The sequence below is a fragment of the Hyperolius riggenbachi genome, chromosome 6 (genome assembly GCF_040937935.1).
Source record: "Hyperolius riggenbachi isolate aHypRig1 chromosome 6, aHypRig1.pri, whole genome shotgun sequence".
Taxonomy (NCBI): domain Eukaryota; kingdom Metazoa; phylum Chordata; class Amphibia; order Anura; family Hyperoliidae; genus Hyperolius; species Hyperolius riggenbachi.
In genome coordinates, this window is record NC_090651.1 from 123169955 (window position 1) to 123189438 (window position 19484).

Here is a 19484-nt window from a genome sequence, read left to right on the forward strand (position 1 = left end):
TGAGTATGCGTCAGTGGTGGGTACATTGTGAGGGATTGGTGGCTGTGAGTGTGCGGCAGTGGTGGGGAGAGTGTGAGGGATTGATGGGCGAGAGTGTTGGTTGTTAGTGTGAGGGAGTGGTGGGGACAGTGTGAGGGATTGGTGGCTGTGAGTGTGCGTCAGTGGTGGGTACATTGTGAGGGATTGGTGGCTGTGAGTGTGCGGCAGTGGTGGGGAGAGTGTGAGGGATTGATGGGTGAGAGTGTTGGTTGTTAGTGTGAGGGAGTGGTGGGGACAGTGTGAGGGATTGGTGGCTGTGAGTGTGCGTCAGTGGTGGGTACATTGTGAGGGATTGGTGGCAAAGAGTGTGCGGCAGTGGTGGGGAGAGTGTGAGGGATTGGTGGGCGAGAGTGTTGGTTGTTAGTGTGAGGGAGTGGTGGGGACAGTGTGAGGGATTGGTGGCTGTGAGTGTGCGTCAGTGGTGGGTACATTGTGAGGGATTGGTGGCAAAGAGTGTGCGGCAGTGGTGGGGACAGTGTGAGGGATTGGTGGGCGAGAGTGTTGGTTGTGAGTGTGAGGGAGTGGCGGGGAGAGTGTGAGGGATTTGTGGGTGAGTGTCGGTTGTGAACGAGAGGGAGTGGTGGGGAGTGTGTGTGTGTGTGTGTGTGTGTGTGTGTGTGTGTGTGTGTGTGTGTGTGTGTGTGTGTGTGTGTGTGTGTGTGTATATATAGATTAAATACACAAACATTTCAGCCAACACACCACTTACACTGTCAGACAAACCACAACATCCCACTCGCCTCTACAACAAACCACACACTCACACTGTCTTCTCGCACACAACACCATGACACTTCTACACACAACACCCACACACTCTCCTCTCACACGCCACTCCATCCAACTCCCCCACATTCTCCCCCACTAGAGATGGGCCAAACCTCCGATTTTAGGTTCGCGAACCGGGTTCGCGAACTTCCGCGGAAGGTTCGGTTCGCGGTAAAGTTCGCGAACCGCAATAGACTTCAATGGGGATGCGAACTTTGAAGAAAAAAAAAAATTATGCTGGCCACAAAAGTGATGGAAAAGATGTTTCAAGGGGTCTAACACCTGGAGGGGGGCATGGCGGAGTGGGATACACGCCAAAAGTCCCCAGGAAAAATCTGGATTTGACGCAAAGCAGCGTTTTAAGGGCAGAAATTACATTGAATGCTAAATGACAGGCCTAAAGTGCTTTAAAACATCTTGCATGTGTATACATCAATCAGGTAGTGTAATTAAGGTACTGCTTCACACTGACACACCAAACTCACCGTGTAACGCACCGCAAACAGCTGTTTGTGTAGTGACGGCCGTGCTGGACTGGTGCGCACCATGGCGAGAGTGCAGGTTTTGGTGGCTTTACAGCCCATATGGTCGCCTGGCTGATGTAGCTGAATGACACAACAGTGACTGTCCAGCTGATCAAATTTGGTCTGACCACAATGAAGCAACGACCTTATTATCTTTTGTGTGCCCCCCGAGACACTCATCTAGGCGCCGGTCATTGCTTCATTGTGATACGCAAGCCCCTTCACCACGGCAAGGTAATGATCACGAAGGGGAATGGGCGCATGTACATGCCTTTTCTTTTGTTGTTGCAGCTGCCCGCAGTGCAGCCAGAAAAATTAGGCAGTCATGTACACGCACCAGAAAAATTATTACAGCGGCCGCTGCTACACACTGAACACACTACTCACTGAACACTACTCACTGAACACAACAGGGATGCAGTGGCGGGTTCACTGAACAGTACAGGTATGCAGTGGCGGGTTCACTGAACAGTACAGGTATACAGTGGCGGGTTCACTGAACACAACAGGTATGCAGTGGCAGGTTCACTGAACAGTACAGGTATGCAGTGTTGGGTTCACTGAACACAACAGGTATGCAGTGGCAGGTTCACTGAACAGTACAGGTATGCAGTGGCGGGTTCACTGAACAGAACAGGTATACAGTGGCGGGTTCACTGAACAGAACAGGTATACAGTGGCGGGTTCACTGAACACAACAGGTATGCAGTGGTGGGTTCACTGAACAGGTATGCAGTGGTGGGTTCACAGAACAGGTATGCAGTGGTGGGTTCACAGAACAGGTATGCAGTGGTGGGTTCACAGAACAGGTATGCAGTGGTGGGTTCACTGAACAGGTATGCAGTGGTGGGTTCACTGAACAGGTATGCAGTGGTGGGTTCACTGAACAGGTATGCAGTTTTGGGTTCACAGAACATGTATGCAGCCAGGGAGACAAGCTAAGCCTAACTAATCTTTCCCTATGAGAGAGAGTCTGCAGCAGCTCGCCCTACTCTCACTAATGCAGGCACACGAGTGACCGTAATGGCCGCCGCTGCCTGCCTTATATAAGGGGGGGTTGGGGCTCCAGGGGCTAGTGTAGCCTAATTGGCTACACTGGGCCTGCTGACTGTGATGTAGAGGGTCAAAGTTGACCCTCATAGTGCATTGTGGGGCGAACCGAACTTCCGGAAACGTTCGCCTGCGGGAGGCGAACGCGAACCACCGAAGTTCGCTGGGAACCATTCGGCCCATCTCTATCCCCCACCGATCCCTCACACTCTCTGAGGTACTTCAAACTCTACAACAACACTCCATTACAATCTCCACCACAACTACCTCACACTCTACCCCACCACTACCTCAAATTATACAACAAGACTTCCTCACACTCACCCACAACACTCCATCACACTCTCCACACCACACGCTCAAATTATACAACAACACTTCCTCTCACTCTCACACAACACTACATCACACTCTCCCCACCACTCCCTGACACTATCTCCCAGCACTCTCTCTATCACCAACCACTCCCTAACACTACACACCAACACTCCATCAAACTACAACCACCGCCCAAATCGATCACACTCTACGACACTACTCCCCCAACACTCCATAAAAGTCGACAAGACCACTACCTTATACTCTCTACCACAACACTCCATCACACTCTCAAACAACACTCCATCAAACTCTACCCCAACACTACCCTAACCTCTACCCCATCAATCCCTCAAACTCTCCCACACCACTCACTAACAATCTCCCACACCACAATATCACATTCTCTACCAAAACAGTCCCTCACACTCTCCCACACTACTCACTCACACTCTCCCACACCACAGCCTCACACTCTCCCCCTCAATACTCCCTTACACTCTCCCCATCAATCCCTTACACTCTACCCACCACTCCCTCACACTTTACCACACCACTCCCTCACGCTCTCCTACGCCACTTCCTCACACGCTCTCCCGCAACACAACCTCACACTCTCCACCACCACTCTCCCCATCAATCCCTTACACTCTACCCATCAATCTATCACAGTCTCTCCATAAATCCATTACACTATCCCCCACAACTCCCTCACAGTCTACCACACCACTCCCTCACATTCTCCTCCAACACTCCCTCACACTTTCCACCACCACTCCCTCACACTCTCCACCACCACTCCCTCACACTCTCCACCACCACTCCCTCACAGTCTTGCCACACCACTAGCCTCACACTCTCCACCACCACACCCTCACACTCTCCACCACCACTCCCTCACACTCTCCACCACCACTCCCTCACACTCTCCACCACCACTCCCTCACACTCTCCACCACCACTCCCTCACACTCTCCACCACCACTCCCTCACACTCTCCACCACCACTCCCTCACACTCTCCACCACCACTCCCCCAGCACTCCCTCACACTCTCCCCCACCACTCCATCACAGTCTTCCCACACAACTAGTCTCACACTCTCCACCACCACACCCTCACACTCTCCACCACCACTCCCTCACTCTCTCCACCCTCACTCCACCACCACTCCCTGACAGTCTCCCACACCACTCCCTCAAACTCTCCACCACCACCACTCCCTCACACTCTCCACCACCACCACTCCCTCACACTCTCCACCACCACCACTCCCTCACACTCTCCACCACCACCACTCCCTCACAGTCTCCCCCACCACTCCCTCACAGTCTCCTCCACCACTCCCTCACACACTCCTCCACCACTCCCTCACACACTCCACCCCCACTCCCTCACTCTCTCCACCCCCACTCCCTCACTCTCTCCACCCCCACTTCCTCACTCTCTCCACCCCCACTCCCTCACACTTTCCACCACCACTCCCTCCCACTCTCCCCCACCACTCCCTCACACTCTCCCCCACCACTCCCTCCCACTCTCCCCCACCACTCCCTCACACTCTCCCCCACCACTCCCTCACACTCTCCACCACCTATCGCTAACACTGTCCCCAACACTGCCTCACACTCTCCTCCACCACTCACTCACAAACACTCTTCCTCACCACTGCCTACCGCTGTACCAACCACTCCCTGAAACTCTCTCCCATCCAATCCCTCAATCTACAACAACTAATACAAAAATATACAGTCCTAAACTATTTTACATGAGCAAAACATTACAAAATTTGCATCTTAACAGAAGTTACAAAAATGACCACTAGATGGCACTCGAATTTTCACACACACACACACATATACATGTATTTCGTCATAACTTGGCTTCCGACAAAATAATACAATTAACAACTCATCATCTCCAGCGGTAGTGCACAGATAGAGTAATGGTAAGGATTCGGTTTAACATATTACGGGTCGTGGGTTCGATTTCGCTTATGCTACACAATTTTTGGGAATACATAACTTTGCCGAAATTTTTATACGTTTTTAAAAATACACTTACAATTATTTATTTATACATAAAAAAAGGATTACACATTTAGTAATTGATTACTTAATGACAGAAAAGCAGTGTCATCGCAAGTGTGCCTGCGGCGTGAGTGCTTGTGACAGCTGATGTTTTGCTCAGGACAGAACGAGAATTCGGGAAGGACTTCTAAACTAAAGTTTTTTAGAAAAAAAAGATCAAAGATAACATTCATTTTACGATCAAAAACAGAACAGGGAATGGCGTTTGAAGATAAACACAATACAGTTAAAACGATAAACATCGTTTTAAATACATTACGTTTCTGAGGGTTAAAACGAAAAATAACGTTTTAATAAGTTTATCGTTCGTGACCATGCGCCATTTTTTCCCCGGCGCCGCTTTTGACTGTATGCGGGGATAGAACGTTGCTGCTCCTAAAGGTACTGGGCAGGGTGAGACTACTAGAGCAAAGATGGGTGCTGAGGAGACATGTGCAAAGTAAGAAAGAGGCAAGTTACTACCTGTCTCCAGTGCCAGCAGCCCAGCTTTGCTTCTTGCACACACAGGACTCAGCCTACGTCAGACTGTGCCTGTGTACTGATGCAGCTTACAGCTATGGATGGACGGACTGTTCAGTGTAGAGTACGAGTCACCTGACCTCTCCTAGTGACCTGATGCACTTGCATCCACTTTACTGTGATAATTGGTGGGCAGGCTGTGCTTCTTTCTCTTTATTCCCTAGCTCTTATCTGCAGCTTTTCTAACACTGGTTCAGGTAGGAGGGACAGTCTACAGACAACAACCAGACACACTGTGTAAGCTGCTCATCCCCCCTTCCTTTCACTATTCACTCTCACTGACCTGACCTGTACTATGGTCTGCTCTTCACTCTAGCCTGCATTTTTCTTTCAATAACCCTTTCACTGCTGGTCCTAACTTCTTGAGCTCTCTGCATCCTAATTTTATAAAGTATAGTTGCTGTTTATCATTTTCTGTTAAGAAGGTCTTAAGGTTGCCATACATCAGGTGACTTGGCGGCCAATGACCATCTGATTTGATTATTATAATCGAATCGGATGAAAATTGGTGACACCAAGTGCACGTCCGATCGATCAAGCAACCAATTTCAGGCTAAAATTGGCTGCATGTATAAGATGGATATACTGTAAGATGTAGGAGTCAGTAGGACCGACTTTCACGATCAGGTGCATGATGGAAACGGCGAGCAATATTGGGACAAATGTGTTGAAACTCCCTGCGCTGTTCCCCCCCAGTATATAAATGTACATGATGTGTGCATTTATACATTACCTGTCCTGTGTCGCTGTGCCTGTCCATCTCCTGAATCTGCCACTCTTCCATTAGTTCTATAGCACGCTGGCGTGAGTGTGACGTCATGTGCTGGCGGCGTGTATACTGCTAATGGAGGAACGTCCGATTCAGGAGACGGACAGGCACACACTGCTTCTGCAGCACTTTATAGAGCACCTAGGCATGCCACTGAATGTCCTCCAAGGAGCTCACAATCTAATCCCGCCATAGTCATAGTCTAATGTCCTACCATATTATTATTATGTATTTATATAGCATTGACATCTTCTGCAGCACTTTACAGAGTACATAGTCATGTCACTCACTGTCCTCAGAGAAGCTCACAATCTAATCCTACCATAGCCATAGTCTAATGTCCTACCATAATATTATTATGTATTTATATAGCACTGACATCGTCTGCAGCACTTTACGGAGTACATAGTCAGGTCACTGACTGTCCTCAGAGGAGCTCACACTCTAATCCTACCATAGTCATAGCCTAATGACCTCCCATATTATTATTATGTATTTATATAGCACTGACATCTCCTGCAGCACATTACAGAGTACATAGTCATGTCACTGACTGTCCTCAGAGAGGAGCTCACACTCTAATCCTACCATAGTCACAGTCTAATGTCCAATGATATTATTATTAGTATGAATTCATATAGCTCTGACATCTTCTGCAGCACTTTACAGAGTACATGGTCATGTCAATAACTGTCTTTAGAGCTCACAATCTAATCCTACCATACTCATAGTCTAATGTCCAATCATATTATTATTAGTATGTATTTATATAGCTCTGACATCTTCTGCAGCACTGTACAGAATACATAGTCATGCCAATAACTGTCCTTAGATGAGCACTTTTCAAATGTGGGGTGCACATATAACTACCTTATACTGATATCTAGAAGCACGAGTCTTCTTAATTCTATTGTCTGTGGAACATATCTACTCTATGTATATAGGGGACACTGCTACTGAAATATCTTGACGCACCTGGCTATTTAATTTCTTATCTTGAGGCACCTGGCTGCTTTTATTATGGGGGAATGAATGAGACTCTTTTTGGGGGCGGGGCTGGGGATGTGAGGGGGGCGCAATTTAAGTGTTTGCCATAGGCGCTATTTTACCCAGATACGCCACTGAGTTCAGGGGTACTTTAAAGAGACTCTGTAACAAAAATGTCAACCTTTTTTTTACCTTCCTACAAGTTCCTAAACCTATTCTAATGTGCTCTGGCTTACTGCAACACTTTCTACTATTACCCTCTCTGTAATAAATCAATGTATCTTTCCCCTATCGGACTTGTCGCCCTGTGTCTGGAAGGCTGCCAACTCTTCCGTGCTGATCTGTTAATCAGCACACCCCTCTCCAGGCCCCTCCATGCACACTCCAGTGTGTGTGTGTTATTTACATAAGCTTATCAGTAAAAGAGAGCTGGTTAAAAATAGTCCTCTGTTAGGCTGTGAAAGGAGCTGGCTGACACATACTGAGGAATTACACAGACACGGGCAGAGCTGTCTGCACTCTGCAGGAAGAACTGATCAGCCTCACAGCCTGTCACTAGTATTCAGTGCATGAGAGCTGCAGGGGACAGAAGGTAAACACACAAATGATCTCTTGAGATTCAAAAGGAAGGCTGTATACAGCCTGCTTGTGTATGGATGTATTTTCTATGTGTGGACATACTGTACATCAACCTACTTCCTGTTTTGGTGGCCATTTTGTTTGTTTATAAACAAACTTTTTAAAACTGTTTTTGCCTACGTTTAATGCGGCGGGGAGCGGCGAAATTGTGACAGAGGGTAATAGGAGATGTCCCCTAACGCACTGGTATGTTTACTTTTGTGCGATTTTAACAATACAGATTCTCTTTAAGGCTGCTTTCACAGTAAGACGTTACAGGCGCACGTTAGTGCAGCCTGTAACGCAGCCTTACTCACAGCAATGAAAACTAAATGGGCTGTTCACAGTGCCCACGTTGCGTTACATTGTAACGCAGCACGTTTAAACAAAGTGCTGCATGCTGTACGTTATCCGCGGCTAAGCCGCGTTAGACTGTTTGCACATGCTCAATAATGTTGGAGGAGGTCTCACCTCCTCCTCCGTGGCCAGCCACATGGCTAATTAATATTCACTGCACTGTGTGGCGTGCAGTGTTTACTTCCTGGAGCGGCCGCTTTGTGCGGCGATTGGCTGGCGGGACCACGTGATGCCACATGCGTCTAAAAGTACGCATCCCGGCATCACGGATGCATGAAGAGCCGCATAATGCAGCTCAATCTGACATCCAACTTCAACCCCACTATGCGTTGCGTTAGGGGCACGTTATGCGACCTTAACGTGGCATCTAACGCAATGTCTTAGTGGGAAAGAAGCCTAAAACTTGCACCACACCTCTTCCCCACCACAGGTTATTTGCCCTTAAAAACCAGAGCAACTTTCACACATCAAACTCCTCCCATTCATTCGCCAATAACTTTATCGCTACTTATCACACCAAAATTATCTATACATTTTTTTCACCACAAATTAGGCTTTCTTTGGGAGGTACTTTTTGCTAAGAATTATTTTATTTCATACACATTTTAAAGGGAATAAGAAAAAAAAATGAAAATCGTTATTTCTGTTTTCAGCTATTATAGTTTTAAAATAAAATGTGCTACGATAGATAAAACCCACACATTTTATTTGCCCATTTGTCCTGGTTATTACAACATTTAAATTATGTCCCTAGTACAATGTATGGCGACTACATTTTATTTGGAAATAAAGATATACTTTTCCGTTTTGTGTTTCTTTATCGTATATCAATAATTACATTATACCCTTATGACATACATATTAAAAAAGCTAAGTCTCTAAGGGAATTATTTATGACCAGTCTACCTAAGCCCATTTAAAAATAGGCTCTAGGTAGTGAAATTACCACGCCACCGCTGCCAGTCAGTGCGCGCGTGCACCCACCACGCGCGTGCGCACGGCTGCCCTGCTGCCTGGCCCAACCTCTGGGCCCAACTTCTGTCTGTACTGCGCACATGCGCAGTACAATAAAACCACTGACGGACAGACAGGGAAAGTGGATGAAGCAGGAACAGTTAGGTTTTATTGTATAGGATTTTTTTTTTTTTTGCCTTCACTTTTTTTTTATAACAAGTGTTTTATTTTGGTAACTATAGCAGAGGGGGAAATAAGGGGTTAAAATAATGGGAAACATTTTTATTTATTTTAGCATGTGTATGTGTGTGTAATTTTATTTTTTGGCCACTAGATGTCCCCAAAATATCCTGTGCGAGGCAGAGCTTCTTGGCACGCACAGCGCGCTGCCTAGCGCCTGAGTTTGGCGCACCTATAGTAGCAATGCTACAGTCCATGCCCTGCATACGGGTAATTCGGGGATCTGGCGTTTGGTGGACCCCAAAATACTTCTCCCTCTGAGTTGCTACGAATCAGAGGGGGAATAGTAATTAACGCCGCCTGGAATTTCAGCGTCAGCAGAGTGAGCTGTCATTCAACTCACCCTGCGCCAAATAAAAAGGAGGCCGAAAGCGAATGTACGAATCCAGTGTACTGAACAGTACACAGGTAGTGGAGTAAAAGTAAAACTGTATTTACTTTCGTTTAGTGAATGAGCATCGGCATCTCATTCATGATTGATGATCATTCACTACGGGCACTCTGAGTACCCACTCGCTCGGTAATTGGAAACACATGTTCCTGTACCCCGATCAGTACTCCGTGCCACGGGAGGGGGTCATGGGCATGAGCACAGGCGAGCGCTGCTGTAAACATATGTGTATCTATGCCCTCATTGCTGAAGTGAAGTCCACAGGGGTGTAGATACACAGTACAACATTGTTCATATTGCCAATAGTCTTACACCTGTAAACAGGCAAACATATAAGTATTTTTTTTCCAGTTGATTTGCTACCTGAGAGAGGAAAACAAAGCAAAAGAGGAGCGATCCATAGTGTAACAAAGTTTTAGTGAATTAACACACATTAAACATAAACACTTACTAGAAACCAGTAGTAAACTTTGTTTCCAGTAAGTGTTTATGTTTATTAACCACTTGCATACCAGCAGTCTCTGGCCCTTTAAAGCCATTGTTACCCGATCTAAAAAAACAAAAGTCAGATACTCACCTAAGGAGAGGGAAGGCTCTGGTCCTAATGAGCCTTCCCTCTCCTCTCCCGGTGTCCTCCGTGCTGCGCTGGCTCCCCCGTTCCAATCCCCCGCCGCGGGGGAAGATTAGGACTCAGAGCCTTCCCTCTCCTTAGGTGAGTATCTGACTTTTAAAAATAAACAGTTTTTATTAGGGATGATCAATGAGGTACAAATAATATCTCCTTGCAATCAAATTTCATATACATTTTATGCAGTTTAAAAGGACCCTGAGCTCAGGCTAAAACCGCAATTTGGACTTACCTGGGGCTTCCTTCAGCCCCCAGTAGCCCACAAGGTCCTCCGCCGTCCTCCCGGCTCCTCTCCCGGTCCCTCTGGCGGCTCTGTTAATCAGCAACTTCGGCCTGAAGTCGTCCATGCATGCCACCACCATGCACGCTACACGTCATCACGCCTGAGGTTCTCTAAGACTGAACCGGGCATGCACAGGGCTCTCACACCGGCCAGCGTGATGACGCATAGCGTACACAGTAGGGGTGCGCATGGGTGACTTCAGGCCGAAGTCGCCGATTAATAGGCTCTATTAATCACCAACGGGACCAGGAGAAGAGTCAGGAGGACGCCGGGGGCCCTTGTGGGCTACTGGGGGCTGAAGGAAGCCCCAGGTAAGCAAATTGCAATTTTAGCCTGTGCTCAGGGTGTCTTTAAACTTGGACCAATAAAAATTGACAGGAAGTTATTCTGATTGGTTCAATCTCAGGCTGCATATGAATTGCAATAATTTGAATGCAAGGATAAATTATTTGCATCGCATTAATTATCCCTAGTATTCATATAGGAATCGGGCCAAGCAGCACAAAATAGAAGTCATTTCCACTGCTTCTGCTGCGTGTGAGCCAGGCAGCCACTATGTTGCCTTTATAGGGCAATACAGAGAGTGAATTCATGAATCCACCCCTAATTGTCTGTCTCACAGCAAAAGTTACTTTAGGGTACTGTCAATTTTCTGCAAAATTAAGACCAGGATTCATCAAATGCTTTGTCACTTTTTGTATTTGACAGGAACCCTGATTGTCAATCCCAAAAAGCCTAATAATACGGATGCAAATGTGACCGTACAAAATTTCATCCGAACGTCTTCAGGTGGAGCTTTTGTGGTAACAAATGTGCCATCAGGTCCACTTCCTGATGTATACAAACCAAGCAAAATCTTTGACCTATCAGCAAGAATTGAAGCCCAAATGGTCAATCTGACATGGACAGCTACTGGTGATGACTTGGATAAAGGAAACGGTATGTTCTTCTTAACTATAACTTTCTTTATTGTGCATCATGACCTTATTGTTATAGATTTTACTTAAAAGATCAACTCCAGGTTCAAACTATTTAGACCTGATTAAGCACTCTTTTTCCTTGCTTATAACATTCTGGATTTATATCAAATCACATTTACAATTCCTGGTTAGGGTCCCATTGTCAAGCCATTTAATATGCAACGTGCAGCTCTGTAGGTTTATCCTAATCTTCTCAAAGTTTTCTGTGCTCCTCCCCCTTTCACGCTGAACAGCCTGATGCTGAGCCAAGCACACCGGCGTAACAATAGGGGATGCGACCCCTGCCCACGCGGAGGCCCGGGGCCTCCCCACCGATCTGCGGCCATGCTCTTCTCTTATGTTGCGACCCCTCCTGCCCCCCAAAAGTCCCTGAGCGGGCACTTTTCTTTTGCAGAGGGCCCAGGGATTTCTAGTTACGCCCCTGGCCAAGCAGTAGTCAGATCCTGCTCTGTAGTCCTTCGGAGGACCTGCATCAGGTCACGTAATCACCACCTTTAAAACTGGATTGTTCGCTGCAGAAGTACGGTTTGACAGAAATGGGTAGCGCTGGATACTTAGTTAACCAAACTATCACCGTCAGGGGCAAATCCAGTATTTTCAAGAGGGGATTCCTGAAAGGTCTCTCTCAGCCACGCACAATATAATAATATGGTAGGGCATTAGAGTATGATTATGGTAGGGATTTGTTTGTGAGGTCCTGTGAGGACAGTCAGTGACATGACTATGTATCCTGTACAGTGATTCAGAAGATGTCAGTACTATATAGACATGTAATTAGTAGTTAGAATGAGACAGTATTGAATTTTGTATTTTTTAGGGGGGAGGGGGGGTTAGGTGGGAGAGAAATGAGGAGCCAGAGACAGGAGAATGGGAGAAAGAGATTGAAGAGAGTGGGTGAAAGGTTGAGTGGGGAGAAGGGAAAAGTGAGACACAGGAATGGGGGAGACTGAGACACACACACAGGAGAGTAAGAGAAAGAGAGGCACAGTAGAAAGGGAATGGGGGGCAACACAAAAACAAGATTAAAATACCTGACCAGGATTGCAATATTCTATTTTGCATGGCCATTCTGAGATAATACACAGTCACACTGTGGAGGAGAGAGGTAAAGGGGAGAGAGGATATAACAGGGAGAAAGGGTGAGAAAGACATGCGGAGATTGAGGCACACTGCAGTGAGAAAGAGAAGTAATTGGATTAAAGAGGGCTATCACATGAGCAGCTCGAGACCAGGAAGTAGTCACCTGCATTATCCATCCAGACCTCTCTCGGTGCTTCTTTGCCTATCACTACGGAAGTTAGCTGTTTGTAAGCATTTTTATCTGTATCCACTAGCCTCTGCAGCATATTCAGTTTGTGGTTACAGGAGCCAATGAATGCTGATAATAATAAGGACAGCCGACATCTGTAATGAAGAAAGAAGTGAAGCCTTCTACAAAGTCCTTACTTCCTTATTTACTAGCACACAGCAGGGGCACAGGGCTGTGCTCATACTTGGCACTGTAGTGCATTAAGTTCCCTAGAGATGCCCCTATACACATGCTGCTACAACAGCTAAAGTCAACTGTAGCCAGGAAAGAAAGGGGGCAGGGCATAACATAGTGCAGGCAGCAGTATGACACCGTAACCTGTAGGATGCCTGCAGACATTCTGGTGTCTCAACCTGTGCCTATCCTCAGACACTGCACTAGCCCCAGTCTGAGAGGGAGGTTTGGGGCACCAGTAATCCCACCCCCCCAAACTTGCCTATGACTACATATCTGAAATAGGGCTTAAAGTTATGTGTTAAGCCACAAGAACATTAGAAAAATACTTATTTTGAATTGCATTTTCTCATCATTACTTTTCTTTCTGTTTCAGCTACCAGCTATGATTTACGAATGAGTTTCAGCACTGAGGAATTGTCAATCAACTTTGAAAATGGCACAGCTGTAAACATCAGTCTGATGCCAAAGCCAGCCGGCTCTATTGAGTATTTCAGTTTTACCCCTCAAAATGTTACTATAAGAAACGGGACTGTACTTTACTTCAGGATAGTTGCTATTGACAAGGCAAATCAAAGATCCGATCCATCTAATATAGCAAAAGCAGCTTTTTTCCTACCGCCACCAACCAAACCACCGGGAAATTCTGCAGCAGGGGTTACAGGAGCTGTAAGTCTGGTGATTTTCACCCTTGTGGCAAAGATGGCTGCTCTACAGATATGAAACTGCACCACATATGAAAGGAGGCACTGAATGTTGCATGTACTGAATTACTTGGGAAATCATTCTGAACAAATATTGCATTCACCCTGCTGCTGATGTCAATCAGTAAAGGGTACAAACTAGCGATTTTCAAGAAGGACTTTTGTGCACTCAAAGCCTGAGAATGGCTGAACTTTTATCCAAGAACCCACGTCAGACATACTCCTCTATTTCACAAAGGTTCAGGCACCCAAATGCGGCAGAAAATACATTAGTCAGTGCAAATTCCTTCAATTTGAATTTGTAAGTGTATCTGATTTTTTTTTTAATCCAACTTTATCATCAGACAGCTGGTACTTAGAGGTACTGCTGTGATACATGCCCTTACTGCTGCTTCTCTTATAGTCGAAAAATACTATTAAATTCCCCTTCTCAAATGTTGTCATAAATGTCCTGAATTGGTTACCGTCTTTCCTGGTTTTGACCCAAGTGGACCTGTGCAGCCTATGGAATGCCTGGGAATCCCAGCCTCCAGCAGCAATGTGGGCAGCGTATATATGCCCATACCCAACTTCTGGAGCTTAATATTTATGCATCTAGATGTAGTCGCAGGGGGAGTGACATATTCCAGCGCATTCAGCACAGATTTGAGGGCAGGAAGTGGGGAGCACCTTATTCCCAAGTACTCCATTGTGTGACAGCAACCAAAGGAGGTAATAATTTTAGGACCTTTATTATTTTATCAGTGTATTATGCACTACAGGTGGCAATACACTTTAACTGCATATGGCATGGTATGCCATATGGTTCCTGGCAAGACAGGCAGAAATAGTGCAGGAAAACTGGCTGCAAAATGTGCCAACATAGGCCATAATGTGAATGATGGCTATAGCGCTGTTCAGATAGTAATTTGGGCGCTGTGAAAAGACGGAGCCCATATTACTATAAAACAGCATAATTTGGTTGCCACCAATAGATGTCAGCCAAATTACATCTTACTCCTGAGTCCATGGAGGCTTGGAGGGGGAATAATAATTAACACCGCTGAGACTTATCCAGGAGCAGGGGGAGACGTTTTTTTACTTTGCCCTTTGCCCAATTTTCCAGGTGCCTTAATTACGTGTATGCGGTTCCTGGGTCCATGTAATAACACTCAGACATTTCTACTGGCTATTGGAAAATCAGGCACCAAGCGCCACATTGATGGAGCCTGCATACAACAAGCAGGAAATGTCTTCATAAACTGTACATGAACTCTATAAGTGCACAACCAGCATTATACTATGCAGGATGTGCCATGGTGTGGTCATTGGGGAATAAGTTAATCCAAATTTGAAGTAGTTTTTAGTTTACGTGCTTTAAAGGCTCCAGTCAGTCCACTTAAATAAAAAGTCAAATGAGCAAAGGGTTACACTATAATTTTTTTTTTTTACTCTTTTGCTTTTCAGAATTATGCAACAAAGGAATGGGGGAAATGTGACTTACATGCAGCCTCAAAGACTGACAACATTTAAAGTCCTTGTTTTCCCACACACCCGTACATGTATTTGTAAATTGAGACAATAGAGGTTAATGGGGCAGAGAACTAGTCACAGATCTAATCGGTAATATAAATCTAACTTTAATTATGCATGTAAAAAAAGACTCCAAAAATGTACTGTGCTATTTTTTTGCACAGCAGGTTTGTGTTTTTTTACTTTTATCATAAAAGGTTTATTTTTATTAGTGGACATAGCGGGTTCTGTGACCGCTGGTCTTCTCCATTCATGGTCCCTCTTTTTGAGAGAGCATGAATGATGCCTCTATTTGACGTACTTTACTATAATCTCTAATGAAAATAATTAGTGAGAGAGCTTATATGTATCCATATTCCCCACTGCTTTATTGCAGTAGCATGTTCTTTTGGGTACCTTTGAAAGACAGAATGTAAAAATAGATTCTAGTCAGAAGCTTTGCAGCCAAAATACTACATCCAGAACTTTCCATTGCCCATTTATAATAAAGATACCCGATGGGAGAGGAATACGGAAGGTGCCATTTCTGGGCAGCTCTTAAAGGGCAACTGAAGCAAGAGGGATATGGAGGCTGACATATTTATTTCCTTTTTAACAATACACATTGCCTGGCTTCTCGCTGATCCTCTGCCTCTAATACTTTTAGCCATAGACCCTGAACAACTATGCAGCAGATCAGGTGTTTCTGACATTATTGTCAGATGTGACGATTAGCTGCATGCTTGTTTATGGTGTGATTCAGACACTTCAGCAGCCAAATAGATCAGCAGGGCTGCCAGGTAATGTGTATTGTTTAAAAGGAAATCAATATGGCAGCCTCCATATTATTCTCACTTCAGTTCCCCTTTAAAAATGCATCTGACCCACCTGTTATACAGCTCTGTCTATGATACATTCTGAGTCCCTAAGTCAGAACAGGTATATAGATCAGCTGTTTTGAATTTCTGATTCACCCAGGATACACTGGGCTCTTTGTTTCATGCAGGAGGGTGACGTGGACACTATTTAAGCCCAAAGATCATTATGACAGGAAAGTGACTTTTTAAAAAGGGAATAGCAATGATTGTTTATATAGTCCTCTCACTTTAGTTTCTCTTACATGAAACTTCAATAAAAGATGGTTGTGGGGGGAAGTAGAACAGGGGACTATGTAAGCAACGGTTGCGCATACACTCCAAAGAAGACAACAGGTACTCTGTCCATGGTTGAGGATTCTCCCAGGGACCACATTCCTCAGGCTATAAAGGAGCATACCAAAGGATACATAGAGAGTGCAACAGCAGGAAATGATGATTACAGTACGATTGCTACACAGATGTTTTATAGAAATAATGTCCGTTAAAAGCTTTGGAACTCTGGAACTCAAAGATTTGGAACTGCTACTGTTGCATTTTTATTATATGCTTCTTTAAAGGACTTTAGTTTTCCTTTAATTAGCTCACTAATGTGAATCTGCCTCAGGAGGGGGGGGGGGGGGGGGGGACCTAGTCAAGCTACACTGCGTAAAAGAAACAATAGATATGAATGAAATGACAAGACTGAGAATCTGCTGGAATGTTTGTTCTACGGATCCCTGAACATTCAGATGATGGATTAGTCATGGCAAACTAACTTTCCAATACTCCCTGAAAAAATATGATACAGCAAAGCCAACCAGTCCTTCCATTGCTATGTTACTGTCATCTACATAGATTTATCAAACCGGATCTCAGCCGCTGCCAAAGTGACACATTATAGGCAGTGGGTTGGCACAACAAGGATATAAACACCTGCAGCCTTCGCCAACCATTATCTGCTCTATAACGTCTTGGAAGGAAATCTCCAATGGACAATAAATAACCTATACATTTGCAGTTTACAAGACTTTTTAAGGCAACCACCCCATACACTTTCCAAATATATATATAAAATATAAAATTATATTCTGTAGTATGACCTGAATGAAGACTCTTCTCACATATCACCTTTATTAAGTTATTTGGATAACTTTGGCCTGCTCAATTTTTTACTAAATGGCCAAAAATGTCTCTTGGATTCTCTTGTGCATACAATGACTAAATAGAGCACCAGTACAGAGAAAATGTGCCATTGTAATTCATTGGGGGGGGGGGGGGAAATGTTTTTTGATGGTAGTTTCAATAGATTTTTGTAAGTCTTCTGCACTGTACTTTAGAACTTCAGCCACATTTTGTATTGTATTTTAACTTGCGAAATGGTTAAAGCTTCTGTTAGGTTTGTATTGTTCATTTGAGCATTTTTCTTACTTCCTGTCTTGGTGGTGTCAGTTATCAATAACTCTCTCCAGCAGAGACAAAGACAGAAAGTGGGGAAGTTACAGCTTTGGTCAGGTATTTATTGCTCTGCTAAAGTTTCTGTTCCCATCACCAGCAGGTTTCACATTAGGTCTCTAGTCATCACTAGGAGTCTAGGACAAGAAGTAAGGACAGTTCTCCCCAGTAAGGGACAGGCAGCAGTTATGACCTGCAGAGGTTCTAACATTCAAACTCTTTCCAATGCTAACAAAAGTTTTAACTAGAATTAAGCTTTAATACCATGTACAGATGAGCAGAGAGAATTGCTGTACATGGCTGATGCATACAAATTCAGTCCTCTTTAGTTTAACACATTCCTAGAGATGATTTGTTTCTCCACCAACAGAAATTCTCTAAATCTAAAGGAGAACCTATTGAGAATCATGTGACATTGCGACACATGAATCATTTTAAGATCTTTTTCAGCCATGCAATATACTGGCATCATTCAATTTAAATCCACTTTATAACACTGGCATGTCATGTCCAGTATGTGAAGCAAATTATGTATATGTTTTAGGCACAGCACAAAATAACATTTTACTGTAATGTCAGCTGATGCCTGTTTGAATAATATGTCCATCTCCCTTTCCTTCTCCTTTGTTGTAAATTGTGCCTCTCGTATCTGCTTGTGCTGAAATTAGCAGTGTAACCATACAGAATACATAACAAGTAGTTTGTGAGTTCTTAATGTGAACAAAAGACAATGGTGGAAGTAAATGTAATGTCAGTAAAATGCACATCCTACCCCCCCCCCTCCCCATTTCATGAGATGGAACATGTACATACTTTAAAACTTTCTAAGGCTAAACATATATCTCTAGATTGTTACTACTGTTCTAAAATGTGGCTATCATTGCATATTTGTAAGGGTGTTGGCGCTAGACAAAAAATAGAAAATGCTATGCTACTTAAATACTATATTGCTCCACATTTTGGGAACATTGGTGAGAGATTACATTACACCCAGCTCCATGTATGAAAGTGCCAGATCTTTCCAGTCAAGTACAGCTAACAGTTCACCAACGTTGCAGGAGTCATAGACACATAAACACAAATAAACCTGGTCATGTTTTACCTGCTGTTCCACCTACTTCCCTACAGGTATGAGGTGGTACTGAGATATCCAGTGCTAGTCTCGTCTGTCAGAGTAGGTGGGCTCTGACATACTACTGAACTTCTCACTGGGCAATGTTTGTGACTGGAAGCATGCCATGATGTCTTGTCTTGGAATTTTTCAGATACTTCACTGTTGGTGGCTGTTGTGACTTCCTGTTGCAGCTTTTAATACCTTTGACAGTTGCAGACACAATGTCATGCATATGTGTCTTGTGTCAGCACTGAACACTTTTACTGTGGCAGTCTGTGTGCTGGGGCATAGCTGCCTTGCACTGCTTTCCCATCCATTTGGCACCGGATAGTGGGGTGTCCCCAGTGGCGTAGCTAAGGAGCTGTGGGCCCCGATGCAAGTTTTACAGTGAGGCCCCCCAAACACTCTATACATAACAAATGATACGGCGCACCAAACCCTGCCAATGACAACTACAGTGTCAGAGGTACAAGAAGGGGATGGGGAGCAGCTTGTTAATGATTACCACTATTCAAAGTATCTATAGAAGTGATTATTCTGAGCATAGGACCAATAGAGAGCTAATACTGTAGTTGAGGGAGGGCCCTTCGGGGCCCCTCTGGCCCAAGGGCCCCGATGCGGTCGCTACCTCTGCACCCCCTATTGCTACGCCCCTGGGTGTCCCATTTCTCCTTAACATCTGTAACCATGCTTCCACCCCACCATACCCTACCGAAGCCTTAACACTAACTCCTATCTTTCACCTAACCCTAACAATAACATTTTATTTAATCACTAGCACCAATAATCAGTAAAACATATCAAAATAGGGAGTTCTTACGACCTATTTGTACTTGCAGTGGAGCCATGTGTTGTACACATGACACTAT

The 19484-nt window shown here is 44.8% G+C and overlaps 1 protein-coding gene across 2 annotated transcripts in view; it reads left to right on the forward strand.

The window, feature by feature from the left end:
• LOC137521074 (calcium-activated chloride channel regulator 1-like) overlaps positions 1–16673 on the forward strand; it is a 98200-nt gene extending 81527 nt beyond the window's left edge. For both annotated transcript variants that reach the window (XM_068239846.1, XM_068239848.1), the window contains exons 14-15: positions 11243–11473; positions 13374–16673. In XM_068239846.1, coding sequence (XP_068095947.1) covers positions 11243–11473; positions 13374–13720 — 578 coding nt within the window. In that variant the 3' untranslated portion in view covers positions 13721–16673. The remainder of the gene's footprint in view (positions 1–11242; positions 11474–13373) is intronic.
• Positions 16674–19484: the final 2811 nt, after the last annotated feature.